The sequence below is a fragment of the Eumetopias jubatus genome, unplaced genomic scaffold (genome assembly GCF_037043125.1).
Source record: "Eumetopias jubatus isolate StellerSeaLion01/CBP00866 unplaced genomic scaffold, mEumJub1_p1.0 scaffold_2, whole genome shotgun sequence".
NCBI classification, from domain to species: domain Eukaryota; kingdom Metazoa; phylum Chordata; class Mammalia; order Carnivora; family Otariidae; genus Eumetopias; species Eumetopias jubatus.
Window position 1 is genome coordinate 21,439,888 of NW_028274808.1, and position 25,409 is coordinate 21,465,296.

General features: G+C 35.5%; 1 protein-coding gene across 2 annotated transcripts in view; it reads right to left on the reverse strand.

The window, feature by feature from the left end:
- Window positions 1–25,409, reverse strand: part of VPS37A (VPS37A subunit of ESCRT-I) — a 45,181-nt gene that overhangs the window by 10,058 nt on the left and 9,714 nt on the right. For both annotated transcript variants that reach the window (XM_028099719.2, XM_028099718.2), the window contains exons 2-6: window positions 14,221–14,295; window positions 12,220–12,334; window positions 11,290–11,390; window positions 3,996–4,221; window positions 2,399–2,469 (exon numbers count right to left, since the gene is read on the reverse strand). In XM_028099719.2, the coding sequence (XP_027955520.1) occupies window positions 2,399–2,469; window positions 3,996–4,221; window positions 11,290–11,390; window positions 12,220–12,334; window positions 14,221–14,295 (588 nt within the window). The remainder of the gene's footprint in view (window positions 1–2,398; window positions 2,470–3,995; window positions 4,222–11,289; window positions 11,391–12,219; window positions 12,335–14,220; window positions 14,296–25,409) is intronic.

Below are 25,409 nucleotides of genomic sequence, written 5' to 3' on the forward strand. Positions count from 1 at the left end.
CTGAAAGTAGCATCCAATCATGGTAGGATTATTAAGACTAGGGTTCATGAACAATCACAACAATGTTAACCTCTGTGTCTATTTAGCTAACGTGTGTGGCTGTCACAATAAAAGGTAAATATATGGATGTGTGTGTGTACAGATAGTCATAAAATATTTAAGAAAAAGCAATCATGGAGGGCTAAACCAAAACCAAAAATCAATATCCACAGGGTGAAAGAGGAAACTGGATGGGTGGGATAGAAATGGAAGCTAAACCTTATTGAACATATCTATCTATTAGTTTTGACTACTGATCCATACAAAAGCATCATATGTTTAAAAAAATTTTTAAAAAAGCAATTTCTAAAATTCAGAGTAAATGGAAATAAATGAGCACTGTTTTTTTTCTAAGTTATATATCCTCCAGAGAAGTATTATTCAGACTTTAAAAAACAGTATTTGGCTGTACATGTCAGGTGCGACAGAACCAAAACACAAAAGAAGTATAAAAAACAAAAACAAACGCTTATCTTGAATTCAGTAATCACAGCAATAATATTGATATTGTAATTTTGAAAAAGAACAAGTGCCTTTCAGAGAAATGACTTCAGGCCAGGGAAAAGAAATTTCATGATGGCATCTTTGTTTTGTCAGAAAGGCTATAGAAGCCAATGTGAAGAGTTTGCTAGGGACTCAAGATAGAACTGTTTAAGCATCAAGAAGAATAATGACTGCAATAGACTGAAACACATCAAATGTATTTTTTAAAAATTTGTAAGTTCTTAACACAGAAACAACTACAAAAATAAACACAGAAAACCTTGCCCATCAAAAACTTTGGAGCTTGTTTGTGCATCAACTCATTATTCTGAAAACTGAAAAACAAAAACCAAAAAACAAGGATTTATCTTTCCATTCCTATATGAAGTGTATTTCAATAAAACTCAATAGTTGATACAAAAAGTTCTTTTCACAGAATTTTGGCTAATTCCGGCAGTGATAATCACATTTGCAATCCTTAATGAAATAATGGATAGCCAATGATTTCAGGGGTTTCATCTGTTTCAATCTTAATGTCACTAAAAATAGGGCAACCAGACATCACTGCTGCCTTATGTGATGTAATAAGAAGTATGCACTAATTACAATGTAAGTATTCTTGACCAAAGAATTGAGCCTATTTTTTTTAGCATTGAGATATAATTGACATATAACACATAACATTGTGTAGGTTTACAGTGTGCAGTTCAATGATTCGATAAAACTGAACCTAACTCTAATTAAAACTAGATCTGGCCACCAAGAGAAAGAAATACAGGAAAGAGAAGAACATCTTCAATGGTACTACAAGGATGCAATCCGGCAAAAACAGGATATAGAAAATTCTCCAAGACAACCATTTTCCTCAGTAAATGGGTAATAACATAGTGTGCATAATATAAAGTGTAATAGTATAACGTGACATTTTCATAATAATTTTTTTTTAAAGAAGGAAAGAAAAAAAGAATCCTTTATAACACTGAACAATAATAGTACCTACTTTCTGGGGTTGCTGCAAGCATAACATGTATGTGATATATTGTAAACCTTCATTGACTATTATTAGAAAATAATGAATCACTACTTCCTAAAAATGATTATAAAACACTGGGTCAATTAAGGTAAACTTTTTTTTTTTTTTTTTTTTTACTGTAGGATTTCTCATAAGTATTTGGCTGTATATCCCCAGTGGGATATATCCCAGAGACAGTAAGAATTACAAAAAAACTTTTTTTAATTACACTCAGAAATCTTAGTAAAAACAGCCTTATGAGTATTATAAACCTTCAATAGGGTATAAAGGATGCAATGCTTCCCAAAGCTGAGTGGCCATAAAACAATTTTTTCATGAAGCAACTTAGAGAAGCAGTGTTCTACGAAAAACAGAATACTTTAATAATACAAACTTATGTGTCATCAGTTTGAATACAATTTGGCTCTGTAAAAACACTGTGATTTTTCTTTATGAGAACATTAATGTGTTCCCCTATGTACAAAGTTCTACCTACAAAAGGAAAAATGAAAAAGTCTAAAATAAGCCAAAAAATATTTGAAATCACCAGGGATGATGTACTGAGAAATAATTTTCACAATAATGTAAGCCTCAAGAGAGAATGACAGTGTTATCCTGGTAACTATTATATCATTTCCAGGATCTAGAAAAATCCCTAGGTACACACTAAGTCACTCAGTAAAAACAAACTACAACACATAAAACTGATTTGTATAACTTTCCCACTAAGATAGCCACAGTATAGAAATAGTGAGGATTTAAAAAACCTTTTTCTTTAATATGGGTATGAAAATGATGATCTGGTTTGTATTTATCATTGTCAAAGACATAATGAATACTGACATTACTCTCCAAGTTTTTTACCTTAGTTCTGAGAGTTCTGGAAATGTATCAGGGATATCTGGCATCTTGTAACCAAAACCATCTTGGCTTATCTAAAGAGAAGTATGAAATGGTAATTAAGTTTTAGCCATCTTTTTGACTGCTCCTATTTGATTATAAATGTAATTTTTAATATACTACATCCCATAACGTTTCATTATCACTTTCATCTTTGTACTTTACATTGTCTTTATTCTCCCCTTCTTTCTTTACTCTTATTTTTTTCAGTGTACTTTATACATAGAGGATTAAATTTTTTTTGTTTTTTTTGGGGGGGGAGGTGAGGATCATGTTAGTACCTGTGTTAACCTCTTTCTTGGGCAAGTATATAACTATTAAATAAAATGCTTAAGTGTATCTGTGACTAATGTAGAGAATTATCTGTGGATTTCATTGATATATATGAATACATTTGTCTCAAATAAAAGATACTGAATATAAAAAAAATGTAGTAAGTTGCAAAAGTCTGAATAGTTACATAACTAAGTTTGATATGACAGTAGGGTAGATAAGGAATAGGTAATCCATTGTTTTATAAATGACTTTTTTAAAACAGAGGATCCTTGAAAACGTCTCTTGTAATTTTGTTTATCCTACTAATTGTAATTAATATTGTTCATGATATTCACAATATTTGTTCGTAATATTCCTTAATAAAATGATGAAAGGTATTGGAAAAACAAACTCCACTTGGGCCTAATCTAAATTATTACAAACACTAAAATTAGTAAAGTTGGATATAATAAGGTTTATAATATTTGAGTATTACTGTGGGTGATACTCAGGGTTAAAATGGAGGTTTTAAAATCATTTTATGTTTTATTCATAAAGTATTAGTCTCTCAGTAACATCCCACATGGCAATAAGTTACCAGTTTATTTAAGAACATACACATTTTTTTAAAACCAATGAGACACTTGAAGCCCTTGGCATGGTAGAGAGCAGATCCTCCACAACCTGATACCTACTTCTCTTATGTAATCACTTTTTGTGCCTTTGCCTATTTCCTATATGACAGTCAGAGAGATCTATTAAAGGCAGTTTCATAAAAAATGCGATTTGGTTTATGTCTCTGCAACCTTGTCAATACTACTGCCTCTTTATGGAAAGCTTTATATAACCCTTTTCGTCTTGACAAATTCATTACCATCTATCAAAATCTGGCCTTAAACATAAACAAATAAATTAATTTATCTGCCTTATTTTAAGTGAGCACCTACTATATGTATCAGGTGTGGTCTGAGGCACTAAGGATAAAGTGGTGAAAAAGCAGAGACACATTTTTTATAAAAGCATCCCTTTTGGTCTACCTCAGTTCCTGCGAGCACTGACCGTTTCCTCAACTGTCTTCACCATGAACTCTAGACTCTCTCTTCTACTCCACTGGAAGTTTCTTACTTGCAATTATTTGATAATTTGCTGGTCTCCGCTGAGTTTGTTACTTGAGTTGAAAATGTGATTTAATCTTTTTATCTTTTGTGCCTTACTTAGTGGCTGGCACAAGAAGGCAGATAATAAGTATTTGTCAATTGGATGAGTTTTCAAGGATAGAAAAATACAGAAAGCTGAAGATACCCACCGGTGCTGAAGTGTCTGTTGTAGGAACAGGTAACGGCAGATTTGAAAGGATACCGAAAGAAGGAGCAGCGGGTTTGGCTGGTGTGTAACTTGTTGTTGAAGAAGAGATAGTGTCAGCAACAGACAAAGAAGTGATAGTCCTGTTAGCTTCTTGCGGGGGATATGGAGGAAGAAATGGGAAACCCTGAGATGCATAAGGAGGCATCCCACCTGGATTACTGTATAGGCTAAAGAAAAAGACAGAAAAAAACATTAGACTTTAGGGGTAAACCTATAAAATTATTCCCAAACGGTTTTAAATAACAATGGTCATGACACAGAGACAGAATCTTGTTATTATAATCATATAATTGAATTAAATATTCTACAAATTGATAATGACCCCACTCCCCCCAAATAGAAGTGTGGTTTCCATGAAAAAAGAAAATGTTTTAGGAAACATATAATTCAACTAGTCAGAGGGGAAGTGAATACACAGGCTCTTTTGGAGTTTTGAGCATTCCATTTGCATCAATCACTGTCTTCATAAAGAGAATGGAGAACATTTAATCCAGAAAATGTATTCAAGACAGGTTGTTTAAATAGTAGCTCTCACTTTATCTGGAAAAATATAAGTGAAAGTCAGGACTGCTTTTCTAAAAGATTTTAAAGAAAAATACTCAAATGTATAGAAGAACTGCTAAAAATGTTAAAATATAAAAAAAATACATATAAAAAATAAGGATATAGATTAGAAAAAGTGGTACAGCAGCATGTACTTGGGATTGAATCAGAGAGCAATGTAAAAATATCTGGGTCCTGGTTCAAGATGACAATCAAGACCTTGAAATCACCTCCTCCATGAACACACTAAATCTGGAGGAATATGGAACAATGTCCTCAAGAAAAAGCCCTAAAACTTAGTTGTACAACTCCTACAAATCAAGCAAATATGAAAAATCAATACTGAAGCAAGTAGGAAAGCCTGACACACAATCTCACTGTAAACCCAAACCTCAACACAGAGACCTATAATCAGGAGAAAACGCAAAACCTGAAGCTTCTTCCTGAAGAGCAAGAGTTTGAACCCCACACTGAGCAGTCCATCTTTTAAGCCCTGCATCTCAAAAGAACACCCCCAAAACATCTAGCTTTGGAAACCAAAGGACCTACCCCAGGACCCAGCACAGAAGCAGTCGATTGAGAGGCACCCAGATTTTAGGTGTAAGAGTCTCATTTCCTAATCTTAAAAGTGTCAGCTTGAGGGACAGGTACCTAATTTAACCCCCATCCAGGGACCCCCTGGGATATGCTCTAGGGACAAAGGGTGGTAGGTGCTCTCTTCATGTTCTCCCTCTGTCACACTCCAGAGCACCAATATCTCTTGGAAGGAAGCTCTCTTGCACATATGGTGCTTGGTTTTTATGTCTGCTGCCCCAGTTTTGGTGGCTGCCATCCACAAGACACCAACTGATTGCATAGCTCTGGAGGCTGAGGGCTTGCATTCCTGGGTCCCATGCAACTGTAAAACAATGAGAGAGGCAGCTGTTGGCAGGCTACCACCCCCAGGGCGCTGCACAGACAGCAGATTGAACACACCCCTGGTCTTCCTGTGAAAGAGTCTAATAAACATGTCTGAAAGCTTTGGCTTGATGAAAAGGCTTCTGGTTTCGCATACAACCAGAGGCCTACAGAGGCACTCCCAGGAAACGTAGGTTGGTGGATGCCATCTCTGCACACTCCTTCAGTCTCACTCCAGCTCACAAGTATCTCCCAGAAAGAAGCTTATACAATCATCTGGGGCTCCAATTTTGCAATTCTACCCAAGGACCAGACCCCCAGATCTCTGGTGGCCAGCACGGCTTACACTTGCAGCCCCACAGACGATATATATTTGCATACTTTAAAAGCTGCTACCTGAGGGTCTGGCTGAAGGTTTGGCTTCTAATCAGCCTGACTCCAGGTGCTGGCTGAACTCTTCTCAGGTTCTGGTGTACCCTCAAATACTGGGAGCTATTAAAAATATAATAGGCTCCTTGGACAATACACAATTTTAGAGACAATCAAGAGGTAGAGCAGGACTGAATGATAAGGTTCATCTCCTAGTCCAGTCCTCAAGACTGGGAGAGGTGGCTGTTTTATCTTATTCATAGAAACGAACATAGTCAAGGAAAATGAAGAAGAAGAGAAATACTTTCCAAACAAACAAAAACCTCAGGGGGGGAAAATGTAATAAAATGGAAATAAGTAATTTACCTGATAAGAGTTCAAAGTATTATACACTCAATGAACTTGGGGGAAGAATGGATAAACACAGTAAGAACTTCAACAAAGAGATAAAAAATATAAGAAAGTACCAAACAGAAGTCACAGAGGTTAAAAAAAAAATACACTAGAAGATTTCAAAAGCAGACTAAATGAAGCAGAAGAAATGAGCGGTGTACTCAAAGATAGGGCAGAGAAACTCACCCAATCAGAGCAGCAAAAAGGAAAAAAAAATGCTCCCTGATTTGAAAGTATATTACAATGTTATAGTAGTGAAAACAGAATGTTATTGGCATAAAACTATATACAAATAGATTGATGGAACTGAATACAGAACCCAGAAATAAACCTATGCATATATTGTAGCCAAGAATATACAATGGGGAAAGGATAGGCTCTTCAATAAACAGTACTGGGGAAAAAGGATGGCCACATGCAAAAGAATGAAATTACCATTTCTTTACATCATACACAAAAATTAATTCAAAGTAGATTAAAGACTTAAATTTAAGACCAGAAACCATTAAACTCCTAGAAGAAAACACAGGAAGTAAGATGCTTGAAATTGGTCTTGGTGATGCTTTTTTGCATCTGATACCAATAGCAAAGGCAACAAAAGCAAATAAACAGTGGGACTCTATCAAACTAAAAAACTTCTGCACAGCAAAGTAAACTATCAACAAAACAAAAAGGCACCTTACTAAATGGGAGAAGATATTTGCAAATAATATATCTGATAATCAGGAGTTAGTATCCAAACTATGTAAAGAAATCCTACAATAGCGAAACACAATCCAGTTAAAAAACGGGCAGGGGATATTAATAAATATTTTTTACAAGATAACATACAGATGGCCAAGAGATACATAAAAAGATGTTCAATATCACTAATCATCATGAAAACGCAGATCAAAACCACAATGAAATATCACCTGACACCTGTTAGAATAGCTATTACTAAGAAGACAAGAAATAAGTGTTGTGGAGGATGTGGAGAACAGGAAACCCTTGTGTACTCTTGGTGGGAATGTAAATTGATGCAGCCACTATGGAAAATAGTATGGAGGTCCTCAAAAAAATCAAAAATAGAATTACCATATGATCCAGCAATTCCACTTCTGGGGATTTGTCCAAAAAACTGAAAACAGTAATTCAAAAAAATTAATGGTGACTCTGTCTGGGCTCCTATGTAGTCTCAGGATGGGGTAGTCACTAGAAAGACACACCGACGAAGGTCTGGAACTATCAGCTGCACCCACCAACCTCAGGGAATGAGGGGCTGCAAACTAAGTTCTGTGAAAACTCTTGAACAATGAGGTCTAACAAACTTCCTTGTTGGTGAATGCATCCACATGGTGGGAGGGTGGTGCACCCTGGCCCATGGGGACAGAAGCGCCTGCATTCAGGGCTCTTCCAGTCCTTGCCCTGTGCATCGCTTCACATGGCTCTTCATCTGTATCCTTCATAATGCCAATTTATAATAAACTGGTAAACAGAAGTAAATATTTCTCTGAGTTCTGTGAGCAGCTCCAACACATTAATGGAACCTGAGGGGGGGCATCATGGGAACCTCTGATTTTATAGTCAGTTGGTCAGAAGCAGGTGAACAACCTGTGGATTTGACTGGTGTTTAAAGTGGAGCAGTCTTCTGAGGCTGAGCCTTTAACTTGTGGGATCTGTCACTACCTTCAGGTAGAGAGCATCAGAATTGAATTATACCTATAGGAAACCCGGTCACTGTCTGCTGAGAACTGGAGAATTACTTGGTGGTGTGGAAAACACATATCAGAGTACTGAAATATCTTCTAAAATATATAAAGCTTGAACAATTTTTAAACTGGAGTATTATTATTTCATTTAAGAACATAAATTTACATGAGTTGAAATTATGTTGGAAAACAATTTTATGGATTTTGAAACTAAAGTTCGTCTGGAAAATTATAGAAAGAAAAGTATCTGAAGGAGGGTTAAGAACAGAATAACTGTGCCATTTGGTAAAACAAATGATAAAACCTTTATAATTAAAAAAAAAAGAAAAGGCAACTATTTTTAGAGCAAATAGTGGTAAATGGATATGCAGATCAATGGAACTGAGTATAAAATCCAGAAAAAGCCCAGAACACATAAGGGAATAAGGATATAAGACAGATGTGAAATAAATGGAAAAAAAGATCAGTCAATAAACAGCGTTGGGACAGCTGGAAAAAAATGAATTGGAGACAGATCATTATATTCATAACATGATAAAAACCAAAATCATCAAAGATTTAAATGCTTCAAACTAAATCTTACAAGAACTAGAAGAAATCATTGGGAAATAATTACCTTGGGGTGGGAAAGGACTTTCTGTGATCCCAAATTCCAAAGTCATAAGAGAAAATGATTAATTGCTTGACATTAAGGAAGAACAAAAACAAAAACGTGTATGACAAAGCCCATTATAGTATATGTGCTGCCGAAGCGAGCACGACAGAGCCCATTATAAATAAGACAAATAACAAACTGGGGAAAACATTTAAAACTCATATCACAGACACAGGGTAATTTTTCTAATACATAAAAATTTCCTACAAATTGATAAAAAGACTAACAACTCAATAGCAAAATGAAAAACAGGATAGAAGACTCAGGTTACAGAAAAATAAAGAAAAACAACTCCAAAGATCCAAAGATCCAAAGATACTCAGCTTCATTGTTAGTAAGATAAATACAACTAAAATTATACTAACATATCATGTTCTACTTATAAATTGGCAAAGATCCATTCCAATAATAAACTGTATTGGCAAAGAATATGGGAAAGTAAGCCTTGTGTATAGTGGTAGAAATTGGTGCAACTTACTCCATAGGGCAATTTTGCAGTATTTGTCAAAATTACAAATGTGCATGCCACTATGAGAATGCATCTAAGAAATATATTCACATTTGGCTAGAATATTATTTTTTTTAAGATTTTATTTATTTATTTGAGAGAGAGAGAATGAGAGAGAGCACGAGAGGGAAGAGGGTCAAAGGGAGAAGCAGACTCCCTGCCGAGCAGGGAGCCAGATGTGGGACTTGATCCCAGGACTCCAGGATCATGACCTGAGCCGAAGGCAGTCGCTTAACCAACTGAGCCACCCAGGCGCCCTAGAATATTATTTTTAAGGTTATTTGCTGCAGCGCTGAGGGTAAAGAAAGGTGGGCCTTTTAGGAAAGAGTGGAAACAACAAAAATATCCATCAGCATGAGTCCTGTTAAATAAATTAGACTACATCTATAAAACAAGTACTTTACGGTCAGAAAGAAGAATAAGGAAATGCTTTATGTACCAAAATGGAAAACTATCCAAATTATACCATTTAGTGAAGAAAAAAAGGTATGTTACCGTTTGTGTAAAAAAGAAGGGAATAAAATACTACATGTACGCATTTCTTTGTAAGTCATAAAACATCTTGGAAATTCTATGCATATTCACCCACACGAAAAACTCTAGATACAAGCAAGAAGAAAAACTACATTGTAAGGGAGAAGACAGTGGAAGGAAGACTTTTTACTCCATACCCCTCTATATTTTTTGAATTTTGATTCAAATAAATATATGATCATTGAAAAAATTAAGTTAAAATAAGTTTCCTAGTTTGGCTTATTTATTTAAAAAAATGGCTCATCTTTATGTTAAAAAGTTAAAACTTTTATCTAAAGGTATGTCAGTGACATAAATATAACAAGTTATTTGGAAACAATATGACCAACATGAAAGAGTATCTGTATTATAAGTCTTTATTGTGAATCAATTTTTATTTTGACCTCAGTAGCAGATACAACCTATTAAATAATCTAAGGAATGCATCAAACCTGCATTCTAAAAACCTGCACTTTATCACAGAACTTATTTGAAATGGGAATGAGTAAACTTACTGGCTTTTATTTTCAAATAAGGTGAATGAACTTATATCCAACCCTGCCCTGACAGAAAAATAGGATATACAGTTTTTAGATAAAGGATATTAGGAGGCTTATAACTCCAATACAAAGAGACAAGAGAGGAAAGATGAGGGCTGGGGCTGATGCACCTAATGACCTGGATAATCTAGCTAAGCAGATTTCCAGGCAGTGTTCAAAATGCTGCCTGACTCCTGAGCAAGACCAACTTCTTGGAAATTAAGTAGGAGGACTAGGATCTAAAGCCAAGAAGTATTCTGAGAAAATGAAATAAAAAGACCAACAAGAAGCTGCATCACCATTAAATTTCAGAAGACCAAAAATTTTTTCTAAAATTTACAAAGGATCAGAAATCAAAATGGCATTTGGACACTTTGCAATAGAAGCCATATAGACAATATAGCAACACTCTCAAAATTCTGAGTAGAAAAGTACTTCGACTTAGATGCTAATGCAAAAAGTGGAACAAAAACAAGTTATCTCCAGTAGTCCCTAACCAAACTGCAGATTCACAAGGAAAATACATGTTGTCAAGGTCAGATGATGTGAAAAAATAATCTGAAAGGTATTTTTCAGAGCTGCTAAAAGATGTGGAAAATTAAAACAATAAAACCAATGGAAAAATGGAAATAATTATTAACTCCAGAAAAAGCAAAAAATTATACCGTAAAGGAAATGTAATCATGACAAAATCCTCGATTCAGCAATGGGGAATATTTACAGAATTGAAGTAATGAAAATACCAAAAATGAATTTAAGTAAAGATCATGATATCAATCACTGAGAGAATGAGGGGAAAGGAACATTTATGAAAGAAAACAATAACTAAACTCCTCATCAATCATAACAGGAGGTTGAAATATAATACCTAAAATTAAAGAACCAAGACTATGTATATATTATGTTTAAATTACTCAGAAAGATGAAGGTAAATATTGGAAAAGCAACTAAAAGAAGAAAACACAGTTGCCTCTGAAAAGTATGAGTGTATCTGTATGAAGGTAGGAATGTAGAATGAAGAGAACTGCCTTTTAACATCATTTGAATATTTAAATTCTATTATGATTACTTTGATAAAAGGAAGTAAAAATAAATTTATACATTTTTTGGGGTATAAATATACTTACTATGGAAATGCTGTTGAAGAAGGAGCTAAAACTGGAGGATTCTTCCAAAACTCATCCAACAGACTCTGAATAATTTTTCCAAGATCTGAGTGCATTGTAAACTAAAAGTAAGAGTAATACAAGATGATCAATATCACTTTCAGAATAAGTCTTACTAGGATAATATCACTGTAAAACTTAATCTTAAATCTACTTCTGTACATCAAGAATTAAATGAAAAACAAAGGATACTGTGTCAAATGACCAGATTAGCAATCTCCAACTTAAAATATTTTTCTATAGACTCAATACCATAAATCAGTTAAAAATCTATTTAACCAATAATGGAGCTTAAAATATTTCCACATTTTAAAAAATAATTTGAGGGGCGCCTTGGTGGCTCAGTCGTTAGGCATCTGCCTTCTGCTCAGGTCATGATCCCAGGGTCCTGGGATCAAACCCCACATTGGGCTCCCTGCTCGGCGGGGGACCTGCTTCTCCCTCTCCCACTCCCCCTGCTTGTGTTTCTGCTCTCACTCTCCCTCTCTCTCTCTTCCTCTGTCAAATAAATAAATAAATCTAAAAAAATAATAATAATTTGAAGGTTCAAAGGTAAATACTGAGAGTACATTTAAGTTATAGTGCTTCACCCTTCATAGTAATCAATCATTTATATATCCTAAGAACTTTAAGGCATATTTGAATTTTATCCCCTCCTAACAACTATGGAAAATATACTGTGAACCAAAGTTCCAACATCAACAGGTCCTCATCACAGAAAAACAAATAACCTTCAAATCAGTATTATCTATTAGATATAGTGACCTTTTTTTTGGGAAAATTACTTATTCCAAATGAGATTTCAAATGCATTTTAGATTTCTAAAATATGTAGTAGTAAAGTAATACACCTGTTAATAATACTGTGAAATGAATTATACTATATACATACATTGTTTACTAATGGAGAGGTAACATACACCCCTTGTTTATCCATTAAGTGATGTCGTATTGGTGGATAAACACTGATCACTGGTTTTTCCTGAGGAAACTGTGGAGGGAGCAATCTGTTAAATGTAGAACAGATGGAAAAAACACAAGTGTTATATAGTCATAATTCTAACACAAAGTTAAAAGCAAATTAAATTTTCATGCTTTCATTTAGAGTAATTATTCACAGTAGTAAGTGCTCTATTATGGTTGTTGATCGAAAATACACAAAAGGATATACTTTAGCAACAAGATTATAAAGCAATTCAATTCAGTAAAAACTTTACTGTGGAATATGGATACCTGAGTTATAAGATATTCTTCACACCATGTCAGTTAATTGCTTTCAAACACAATATACTAAGCTATGCAAAATCTCAGATAAAATCAGATCAGGTATTTGTAACAGGTGACCCATAGTAACCAGTCTGACTATTGGGCCACAGGTTCTGGCCATATGATTTTCTTGCAGTTTTCCTACTTATGAAATGCTGCCAAGAATTATTACACCATCTACTGAATTTTTGAAGAGTGTGTAGACAAAAGCAAAAGCACTATGGTTAAAACACTGTAGCTGTCATTATGCCTTGGTTCTATAAGGCTCTAATGGTCCTCATTGATAGAACTCTCCCAAGTCTGTCAATCACATGGTTTCAAGTAAAGAACAGTAAATTCTCAATACAAAAAAAAAAAAAAAAAGGTGAAAATCTTAACCTTTATGAACTACCACAAATTTCAAATTCAGGATTGAAGTCTTAAATGGATTTTACTGGATATGGAACTCTGATTTCTAAATCTCTCTAAACTCAGAAGAATATGACCCTTTAAAACTGTCTCTGTGTTCCCGTTGGCTCTGAAAAACGATTTGTTTGGCAGCACTGTCAAGAAGAGAAGTGGGTCCTGTTTGGCTTCTCCTACTTAGCCCTTCCTAGGGCATTTGATGGAGATAAAACTACTTCATTTATATAGTTAAAGATGTTAGCCTAGTTTGGTAAAAAAAAAAAAAAAAAGACAATGATTGGCCTTTGGAGCCCAACCAATCTGGTTTGTATCCTGACTATGCTATTCACTACTTATGTGTCTGTAATTTACCCAATTTGTAGCCCTGTTGTGAGGATTCACAAAGCTCTTATATCAAGATAACACAGCATAATGCTTGGCACTATTATACATTCACACTTTCATTCACTTATTCAACTAGGATTTAATAAGGCCTTCTCTGTGCAGGCATTATGCTAGACAATGAGAATATGAAGATGAATAAGCCATGGTTCCTGTCTTCAAGTTAGGTGCTTCTTATCTCACCCAAACACCTACTCTAGGACACAGCCACCTAATGCAATTTGAGGTAATAACTTAATACTTTCATGCTAAAGACTAATAATCACACTTAGAATTAAATGGGTACTTCAGCCATCACTTTGTCTAATCTTTCCTCTTAAATAACCTCCTGATTATAATTTTTAACTTAATTTTTTTCTTTAATTAGTAGATCAAATTCAGCCCTGAACTGTCTGGTTGATATAGTATATCTATTGCTGAAGACTAGAATATTTTCACTTGTTTCTAAGGTAGGGGTAAATATATCTCTAATAGTTTTCCATACATGATCCCTTTGACTGTTTGTCATCATTTTCAGCCTTTCTTTTAGCCTACCTCCAGCTAAGACTTCAGTGCAAATCAATAAAAACAATGACAGTACTAAATATTATTATTACATCTTTATATTGCATTTCTTCTTGTATAACAGCTTCTTTCTTACAGCAATACACTTTACCATGATGTCTTTAAAAAACTTTTGTTTCATGAAATTATGTGACTTTAATAATTTATAGTTACTAGAAAGGTAATATTTTAAATAAGTTCACTTTAAACAATTTACTTCTAATAACTAAGAAACAAAATAATGAAAAGATTTTTAAAAGTACTAGTACATAAAAATATAGGATACAATTCTACTCACATATTAATATTAATTGTCAGGTTGTTTACGGTGAATGGCAACCTGTATTCCACATCTTTCTGTATTTCAGCTATACTGTAGGAGAAAATTTGAGAGAAAAATTCACTTGAAGTTATAAAACCATTAATGTTAAAAAGAATGTTAAATGTTTTTAGAGCCTACTAAAACTATTAATTTTAATCGCCCAATCTAGATAGCCAATATAACTTGTATCTTGAGGGAAAAATGATCATAGAAAGATTTATCAAATCAGGCAATAATATTCTGAGATATCCAAGTGCGTGTGTGTTGGGGGAAAGTGGTAGAATGGGGATAAGATGTCGAGGTAAAGTGGCAAAGAAAAACTCTCGTATTAATGCTAGATTGATTTACTATCACTTTACCTAATTCAACATTAACAGAAGCAATTGTTATCCCTCTGGTTAATACAAGTCAGCAAGACATCTGGGTTCTGATTGGAACACTGCCACTACCCAGCTATATAGACAGCTAGGGAGGTCTGGGTCTTAATAAGTTAAACTTAAAAGCCTGGATGAGATGTCTCCTACAGTTTCATGACAGAGACTGCTGGCTGCTTTCCGGAAACAAATAACCTCCCCTTCTTCCTCAGTAAGAAAAGTCTGATTTTACTCTGAGGAGCAATGACCTAGCCTTTTTTGCAGCTAGCTGTTGCTACAGACTTACGTTCTAGCCAATAAGATAGATACAGGGAGGCTGTGGGATAGAATTATTAGGAAAGCAACTAGAAGGGGACACAAAAAACTAGTATGAGTCCTCCTCTCCTGCCTCTACCTGATAGCTGCACTTCTAACAGCCATCCTGGACCATGAGTGACCCTGAGAATAGAAGTCATACACTAGGAAGAGCTAAGCAGAAAGAAAGAAGTAGCCTGGGTCTTTAATGACTATGGAATTGTCAAACTGAATTTCTTTTCTGTGAGAGAAAAAAAGTTCTGTTTAACTCAGTATTTTGGGAGTCTTGGCCAGTAGCAGCTGAATATAATTGCCAACTAACAGAATTTCCTTGTATTTTAATATTCTACATTTAGAATTTAATTTACTTTATTGTCAATTACAGGGATACATTATTACAATTATAATCTAGCAACCAAATCTTTTGGGGGCTCACTTCAAATTCTAATGAACATTCACAGTTTTTCCAAAGGGAAAATGTTAAGTAGTATTCCGGATTTAAGGTTGAGAAGAACCTTAATATTCAAAAAGACACGAAACTTTTTCAAGCATGAATATTGTTGGGAGATCTACCGTTTACATAATAATTAACTTTTCGTTCTTTTAGCTGCTTCAACTACTGCTCTATATTGACGTCCCATGGAATGGGGTTAGTGTGGAGATGAAGAAACAGCTGAGAACAGACTCAAAAAGATATTCAATATTAGGACTTCCATAGTTTTATAGAAGTTTTCTTTGGGGTTCAGTTTTGGACCAGAATACTGACAACCTCCTCAGTTGTAGGAACACCACATAATCAATTAAATGGCTTAAGTTTTCCATTCCTTTATATTATTTTAGGACTCTAAGGTGTAACTGCTTCAAGGGAATACTGGTCACACATGCATCCATCAGGTCTAAGCTAAACAGAACATCTTCATGATTAAAAGTATTTTATGACCTCTTAAGTCAGGCTTCCTGGGTTCAAATTCTTCCTCTAAACCATTTACTTATGTGATCATATGCAAATTACTTAACCTAAACCTTCTCTCTCAAATGGAAAACAGGGATGTTAACAATAGCTATCTACCTAAAACAACTGTTAAGATTAAATGAGAGAATACTCGTAAAGCCCTCCACAAAATGCCATAATAATTGTTCAATACAAGTTAGCTATTATCAAATATGCATTCTGAACATGCATCTAAGCTGGAGCCTGTCTAAATTTGTAGTACCAAAGTTTTAACTCAGTTTTTTAGTGTATTTTTATAGAAAACAAAGTGAATTCGACTAAAATAATTTTTACTTAAATCATTGGCTAGAAGTGGTTTCAGTGTCTCTACAATTAGAGTGTTGACATTTATTAGGTTTTGACAAGTTTCCTTCACAAATGAGGTATGATAAATAACTGAAAGCAATACTTGTACTATTAGTGAGAGGTGAACTCTTGTTAACAAATTCCAATACAAATTAGTCATGGCAATTGTTGGAGTTCAGGCCATGCTACTGAAATATGAAGTGCAAAATATGGCACTTCAGAACCTTGAATACCTTCAGCTGAAGGAGTCTGAGAAAAGAGGAGAAGCAGGAAGGTTACTCTAACCTTCTCCCCACCTCATACTTCTTCCCTGAAACAAATCATGAAATCCTCATGTGAAATATGCCCTCCTTATACCAACTAGCATCTTTACCTCAAAGACAAAGGGACACCAAGAAGAACAGTAAGAACCCTTGATTATTACAATTACCTTATATTCCTTAACCCATCATATTCTTCTATGACTGTACACTTTTCATCAAACCTAGCACAAAAAACTCAGGTCTAACTATTTCTTTGGATCTTTGCTTCCTTAAGTCATCCATCTCATGTAAAACTTACAATAAATAAGCTTGTATGATTTTCTCCTATTAATCTATCAGTTTACTTAATTAAAACAAGAACTAATCTCTGAATATTCACAATGTGATTTTGAATTTTATGCTATTTTTAAAACTTTATTTTTTATTTTTCAAAGATTTCATTTATTTATTTGACACAGAGAGAGCAGGAGAGCACAGGCAGGGGGAGCGGCAGAGAGGGAGGGAGAGAAGGCGGCTGGCTCCCCACTCAGCAGGGAGCCTGACAGTGGAGCTGGATCCTAGTACCCTGGGATCATGACCTGAGCCGAAGGCAGTCGCTTAATCAACTGAGTCACCTAGGCGCCCCTATTTTAAATAACTTTTAAAAAACTTATTCTAGGGGCGCCTGGGTAGCTCTGTTGGTTACACATCTGACCCTTGATTTTTTGTTCAGGTCATGATCTCAGGGTTATGACATCCAGCCCCACATGGGGCTCCGCACTCATTGTAGAGCCTGTTGGAGATTCTCTCCCTCTCTTACTGCCCCTCACCCCCGCTCATGCATGCTCTCTCTAAATAAATAAATATATATATATAAATAAATACTTAAAAAAACCCACAACTTATCTAAAAATGATTTATTCCCATTGAGGGGAAAAAAAGAACAAGCAAAAAGGATATAAAAATCACTCAGGAAGCCATATACCCAAGATAACCTCTAACACACCTAATCTTTCTATATTCACAGCCTTATGTAAAACAAAATACAATTGTACTGTCTATACAATTTTATAACTTGCTCTTTTCTGAATCAGTAAATGCTATTTTACATTATCCTTTTTAAATGGCTGTAAATAATGTTTTACTACATTGTTTAACCAATTATTGAGATCGTTTCCATTTTTTTACTATTATAAATCACACTTTGATAAACATTCTTTGCAGCCTTATCTTTGAGCTGACAGGTAGTAGTATTTTGGATGTAAATACACACACATATTTTAAAGTAATACTGTAATCACACTACAAGAGCAAATTGGAATGCCCTTCCGTTAATACTTTCATGTACTAGGTTCTCTGAGAGAAGTGAATTACTATGGTTTTGCCTCATTGACTGAACAGATTTGGGATTAAAGAAAGCTGAAACAACAGACAACTGTGTTAGTCAGAATGTGTGATTAGGGGTGCCTGGGTGGCTCAGTCATTAAGTGTCTGCCTTCGGCTCAGGTCATGATCCCAGGGTCCTGGGATCACGCCCGCATCCAGCTCCCTGCTTAGCGGGAGGCCTGCTTCTCCCTCTCCCACTCCCCCTGCTGGTGTTCCTTCTCTCCCTGCTGTGTCTCTTTCTGTCAAATAAATAAACAAAATCTTAAAAAAAAAAAAGAATGTGTGATTAATTGGCATCCTCATTTCTTTGATAATCCTTGAAACTATAAACAAATTGACCTTGAGATGCAATAGAGGCACTAGTTATGGTTAAAAGATTCCTTTTGTAGAACAATCATTTATTTCCGACTTCACATTTTGCGTAAGCTTGGGTTTAGTAAGAAAGACTTGGTTCAACTAAACAGCTACCAAATATCCATCATCTTGCAAGGAAACAGAAATACAGAAATATGTGTGGTCTTTGAAGGGACACACAGCATGAAGAAAAAGTCAAGTGACTAAAAAAGATCAATTCAAGATACTGATAGCATGCATTTGCCAGTGTTGGGTAAATCAAGGGATGTTTATAGGTGAACCTTGCAAATAAAAGATTCAGGTGCTTTAATAAAGATGGTAGATCGAGATTAGACAACTTCCCTTTCCCACCTAAATCTCTAGGAAATATCACAAAAGACTAAACAACCAAATCTGTTTTAACAGTGCTGGAAAGCAAAGAGTAAGCAGACAAACTCTGAGGAATCTCTAAAAGATAAAAAAAAGATGGGAATAGACTTAAGGAAAAGGGTGATAAGGAAAAAAGGAAAGAAAAAGAAAGTAAATACAGGAACTGATGACAACCCAAAACATTAGATTAATGCAAAGTAGGAGCAGTTTGAAGGTCCTCGAAGCCCTTGAAGGAAGTCAATCCACACCAAGAATGTGGAAGGCTGGGCAGAAGCATTTCTCAGGGTAATGAATGGGAAGAGGTGTGCAACAGCAGGTAGGATAGAGCACTCTCCTCTTTTCCCCGCTTGTTCCAAACCAACAGATGGCACTAGTATCTGTACCCGGAAGAACACATTGGGTAGCCTTGAAAGGAGCAGAGACTTAGGAAGCTACTGACTTCCATGGAGCCTCTGTTTCCAGGAGACAACTATCAGCTTGTCCCATATCGGAACAAATCATTCTTTTTCATTCGTTACCAGAGGCAGACTATGATAAACAGAGCTAAATATCCACCAACAAGTCAACAAGGAATCTCAAAAACAGAAATGAACACATCAAAGAAGTGTGAACAAAGGAAAACCAAGCAAGGTAGCCACTAAACTCAAGCAGCCCAACACACAAAAACTTAAGCTAACAGAGTTAATTGAGAAGACTCTAAATTTGGGTAATTAATATCCTCAGAGAAACAAAATAGCACTTGCATTCACACACACACACAGTTGATAAGAAAATGAAAAATTAAGACACTGGAAATTTAAAATAAATAGCTCAAATAAATGGTTTGGTGCTCTGTTTGGAAAATGTTTCATAGTATATATTCTTTTCTTGGAGACTACTGATGCATTTTAGCATATTAAAGGCTTTGGGAAATTCTAAAGCACTTATTTTTTTTTTTAATCTGTTTGACATGGACCATGTACTTCACAGTATTCTTTGAACAGTGTTGTGTGGAACACAGGATAATAAAACAGATGTGCAAAGGGCTATAGGAACAGAGAAGAAAGCACCTAACCTCAACAAGAGTGGTAGTGGGGTCTTCCAGGAAATAAAATAATATCTGAACTACATTTAAAAGTCAAGTAAGAGTTAACATGCAGGAAAGAGAAATCAGCAAAATAAAGCATTCTATACAGAAGAAACACCATGGGAAAAATTTCAGATATGAAATAACACTGGGTCTCTAAAAGTCTCCATATCCTTTGCCATTAAAAACTTGGGGTGGGAGGGATGGGGTGGATGGGTGATAGACACTGGGGAGGCTATGTGCTATGGTGAGCGCTGTGAATTGTGTAAGACTGTTGAATCACAGACCTATACCTCTGAAACAAATAATACATTATATGTTTAAAAAAAAAAGAAAGAAGATAGCAGGAAGGGAAGAATGAAGGGGGGGAAATCGGAGGGGGAGACAAACCATGAGAAATCATGTACTCTCAGAAACAAACTGAGGGTTCTAGAGGGGAAGGGGGGTGGGAGGATGGGTTAGCCCGGTGATGGGTATTAAAGAGGGCATGTACTGCATGGAGCACTGGGTGTTATATGCAAACAATGAATCATGGAACACTACATCAAAAACTAATGATGTAATGTATGGTGATTAACATAATAATAAAAAAACAAAATAAAAAAAACAACAAAAAAAAGTAACTTCACATCCTCACTGTCTTGTTAAAAATAAAAACAGAGGCCCGAAATGGAGACACTTAGGCCAAGTCACACCCTGGGGCTTAATACCTAACCTAACTGCAACCTCCTTAGAAATGCAGTCTTAACCAGCCCGTCAGGAATTTTCAGAACAGCACTATAAAAGGTGATCTGTCACATGGGCCTTCGCCATCCGCAGCCCACCCCCCCATGTGGTAACCCACCTAATTAGACCCCCTACCCTTCACCCCTAGGGAAAGGTGACCTTGGCTGGTACAGTCCTTTCTTTTATTTTGCTAATAACTTCCTTGCTCCACCATCCTTCCTACAAAAATCTTACATTACAAAACAACTATTGGGAGCTCCCATTACTCCCTAGATGAGATGCTACCCAATTCATGAATCATTTAATGAAGCCAACTACATCTTCAAAATTTACTTGGTTTTGTTTTTTAACAGATTTGGTGGCAGCAATAGGATCTGAAGTGAACTTCTAAAGGCCTTTGGGGATAAAGAGAAACACAGGCATGGCACTCTGTGTACCCTTTTGAGTTCACTGTCTTGCCATTCATTTCCAAGGACCTTTGGAGAGCTCCTCTGGGTTTGAGCTCCACTCTCTTGCATTTGAGCTTGGATCTAATTGGTTTTCCAATCCAGGGTTAATGAGTCAGTCTCCATAGACAAGAGGCTCTAACAAAGCTCCAGTCCTCTGCCCTTGGTTCAGTTTACAATTCCACACTGGAATCCCTTCTCCAGTTGTAGTCTGCAGTCCCCCTGATCGGCACTTGCTGGTTTAGTGCTTTCCCTAGTTCCAATCCACAGTCTCCATCTACTATAGTCTGCTGATCAGCTTACGTTGGAACTGTTGGTGGCCACTGGCTGGAGTTGGAATGGGTCTGACTTAAGAACCAGACCGGGTCTGGGAACAGACTGTGTCTGATCTGAGTTGGACTGGGTCCAGTGTGAGGTCTGTGGTATTGTTTTAAATAAAGGCTAACTGATAATCCAAGTCTCAGGACCCAGAAATAAGGCTGCAAACACTGGTGGGCATGGGTGCATTAAATTCAAAGGCTATTAGAGCACTCGCCACCTCTAGAAGACTTCTGTGGTAATAATATATAATAAGTTGGTCGCATTAATGGGTTAGCTGACACTAGGTCACCCACCAACTTCAAGAAAATTTCTCTGCAATGAGGTACACTGCAAAACGCCCCACAATTCCCAACACCATTGCACGTCCCTCTTAGTTTGACTCTGAGAAACCCAGAGGCTTAACTAAAAAAAAAGGGGGGGGGGTCCTTCATATCCAGAGTTGAACAGGCCACCTTTTGGCATACCTGCTTACTTTATGTCTAAAAACTATAGTCCCAGAAGTCGCAAGTATTTAGTTAAACAGCAAGATCTTACTAAAATCAACCTAGAATTACAATGGCCATTATGGTAAATGCTCTAATGAGAGAAATAATTTAAGAAGTATACTTGAAAGCAAGGGTTCTTAAACAGAATGGGATACCTATTTTATTTGGTATGCAGAAGCCACCAAAAGGTTTCAAAATTCCAAAGTTTCATTATTCAGAAGGACAAAAGGACAATGAAAAAGAAAGTACCTAAAACAAAAGACTAAGACTAACATATAAGACTGCATTAATTCCTACTGCTCTCCTCTCTTTCATTTGAGTACTCTTTCTAGTAATCCTCTATGTGAATTGTCTTTTGACTCTGAAGAGACTATTAGTTACCTTTTAAGATAAAGACCACCACAGGCTGCAGGCAATCCCCTACAGGTATCTTTCACTCCTGGGTTAAAGGCCAAACTAACAGCCACAGTTAAATAATTTCTTAAACCCACAGAGGATTCTCAAAAGGTTTTATAAATAAATTACCTCCTGAGCCCATTAATACAGAGGGAAAAAAAATAAAATATTCCCTTCCTTTCCAAATCCAGAACTACTGATTATCGATCCTCTGTCTCCCAGGTATAGCTACTGCCTTCTTGATGGTCTTAGGTCCTAAGAATTTGGCTTGGCTTTCAGCCTGCCTGGGACAGGGAGTGCTAATTTTCGGAGTGACTCTTGATCTTATAAAAATATTATCTTTTGCACCCTCTCTGAGGATGCTGCTAGGGTCCACGAGGTTGTTTAAAACTGCCAGATACATTTACTGTATGTCCTGGCTGAGACCTGACAAGATACTTGAAAGGATTTACGAACTCTGTAGTCAGAAATCTGGGCAAATTAGAAGCCGATGTTCAGAGCCTGAAAAGAGGTGTTTTTGTTTTGTTTTTTTTTTTTTTGAGACTTCTCCCCTAAGCTAAATGTACCCAGATGGGGTAAAACACATAGGTGGATGGGTGTGAGTGCCTTTGATATCATTTAGGCAGCAACTTAATTCTTTGAGGAATTAAAAACAGCTACACCTGTTTTACAAATATGTTATCACCTTATACCTGTCAGAATGGCTAAAATCAAAAAGACAAGAAATAAGTACCGGCGAGGATGTGGAGAAAAAGAAACTCTCATGCACTTTTGGTGGGAATGTAAATTGGTACAGCCATTGTGGAAACCAGTGTGGAGGTTCCTCAAAAAAGTAAAAATAGGAATCCTATTTGATCCCATAATTCCACTACTAGGTATTTATCCAAAGAAAACAAAACACTAATTTGAAAAGATATATGCACCCCTATTTACTGAAGCATTATTTTACAGTAGCCAAGATATGGAAGCAACCTAAGTGTCCATCAGTAGACAAATGGATAAAGAAGATATGGTAACATATGCAACGGAATATTAGCCATAAAAAAGGATTAGTTCTTGCCATTTGAGACAACATGGATGGACCAAGAGGATATTATGGTAAATGAAGTAAGTCAAATTGAAAAAAAATAAATGCCGTATGATTTCACTCATATGTAGAACCTAAAAAACAAACGAATAAACATACAAAAAGCAGAATCAGACCTTTAAATACACAGAAATAATGGCTGCAGATGGAAGGGGGGTGGTGGTATGTGTAAAATGCATGAAGGGGAGTAGGAGATTCAGGCTTCCAGTTATGGAATGACTAAGTCCTGGGAATAAAAGGCACAGCTTAAGAAATACTGTCAATGATTCTGTAGTAAGTGTTAAGATGGTGACAGATGGTAGCTTCACTTGCAGTGAGCACAGAATAAGGTATAGAAAAGCTGAATCATTTTGTTGTAGACCTGAAACTAATGTAACACTGTGTGTCAACTATACTAAAAGAAAAATTTTTTTAAGTGTAAGAGTTCAAACTTTCATATTAAAACTTATTCCTAAAATTAAAAAATAATATGGAAAAACTTAGATGCAGCTTCTTTTATAACTAGTGAGTTTTGTGTTTCTGTACCTAATTCATGGCACCAATTTAAAGCTATAACCTAGGAGGTCTCTGTCTGTATCTGTATGTTTATGTGTGCCTCTCTATATAGTAAATGTATGGTATTTTCTACCGCCAGATGGTATTCTTAAAATTAATTTGTAAATTTAGTTGGCTTAAAGATCTATTTAATTGGCTTAAGGAAAATTAACTGCTTATATAAATTAAATTCTCAGAAATATAACAAAAACACCCACATGTTTTTCAAGTACTGGGATAATCTTCTAGTAAATTAAAGCTAGTTTAAATTCATTGGTTTACTTAAAACAGGCATTTAGAGTTATCAACATTGAATATAAGGCAGATAAACAAATTTCATTCTACCTGAATTTACTAGTTTAATTGCATCTCTTATAATTTGTCAGCAAAAATAACTTAGAATCATGGCTGATTTTGTCTAACATCTCATAAAGTTTTGTGGGTAACCTAAACATGATTGTTGGAGCAAATGATTTAGATTTAAGTGGGATAAAAATTTACAGATAAGCTTTTTAGCAATTATACTTTATGGTATATGTGCTTAAAAATTTTTTCCAAATCTCTTTAGCTTGAAATTTTAGGAGTCTTGCTAAATTAAATTAAATGATGGAAATGTGGGCTCCTGGATGGCTCAGTGGTGGGTTAAGCGACTGCCTTCAGCTCCGGTCATGATCCCAGATCCCCACATCAGGCTCCTGGCTTGGCAGGAGTCTGCTTCTTCCTCTGACCTGCCCCTCTCTTCCCTCTGGCGCTCTCTCACACACTCTCTCTCAAACATAGTAATATAAAAAATAAAATCTTTAAATGATGGAAATTTATTGAATATTTTCAAGCAAGATAAAATACTCTTATTGAACATAGGCTTATTTACTTTTGGTTTATTACAGAGAAGCTAAAAGATATTTAGGTTTGTTAATTCTACACTGGAAAACTGAAAAAAGCATATGCTTCTAGAAATTATGAAATGTACTCATAATTTGTCAATCTAAAAAATGCTGGTATTACAGTTCACTACTCCTTCTTAGTTTTCACTAGAAATGAAGATTTCTAAGGGTTAAGAATTCTAATTAATGTTATTACAACTACTACAAATAAAGGAAACACCTTTTACGGAAAGAAAGTAAAATGTGTGTTTTTGGTACGAGAAGGAATAAGGAATGGAGATGCATTTTCTCATTGAGGGGAAAAAAAGAGTAATTTTGTCCTAAAGTGAGGCTGGTTGTTTAAAGACCAAGAACAGGACAAAATCTGAATGTGAAAAACAAAAAACAAACTTGTAAAGTTTGTTAAAAAGAAATCTTTGGAAAGGCCAGAACTAAGATTAAAATGAGTAAGTTTTAATACCAAAAGTAAGCTGGTACAAAAGCAGAATTTTATTTCCTCTGTTAAAAGGACAAAGGTTTTTTTTAGGACTTGGGGTCTGCTTTTGATAACAGATTGTTGAAGTAGCTTTATTTTTTAAGTTTCATAATGATATGTGATCTTATTTAGGCAAACTTTAAAACCTGTTTTTGATATTTTTAACAAAGTTCCCCAAACTAAATTCTAAATGAAATTTTTTTGACCTGTAAGAAATTTTGGAATGCTTCCAAAAGTGTCCCTGGAACACTCCAAAAAAATCGTTAAACTAATTAGGCTTATTTGATATATTAAATTACATAGGAAGCATCGTCAAGAAATAATACTATGTCTTCCTCATATTGTAATTATAAGATTGTGGCATATGTGCATAAAGTTCATTTTACTTCTACAAAAACTGGCCCCACATTGCCAGATTTTTGCCATCCT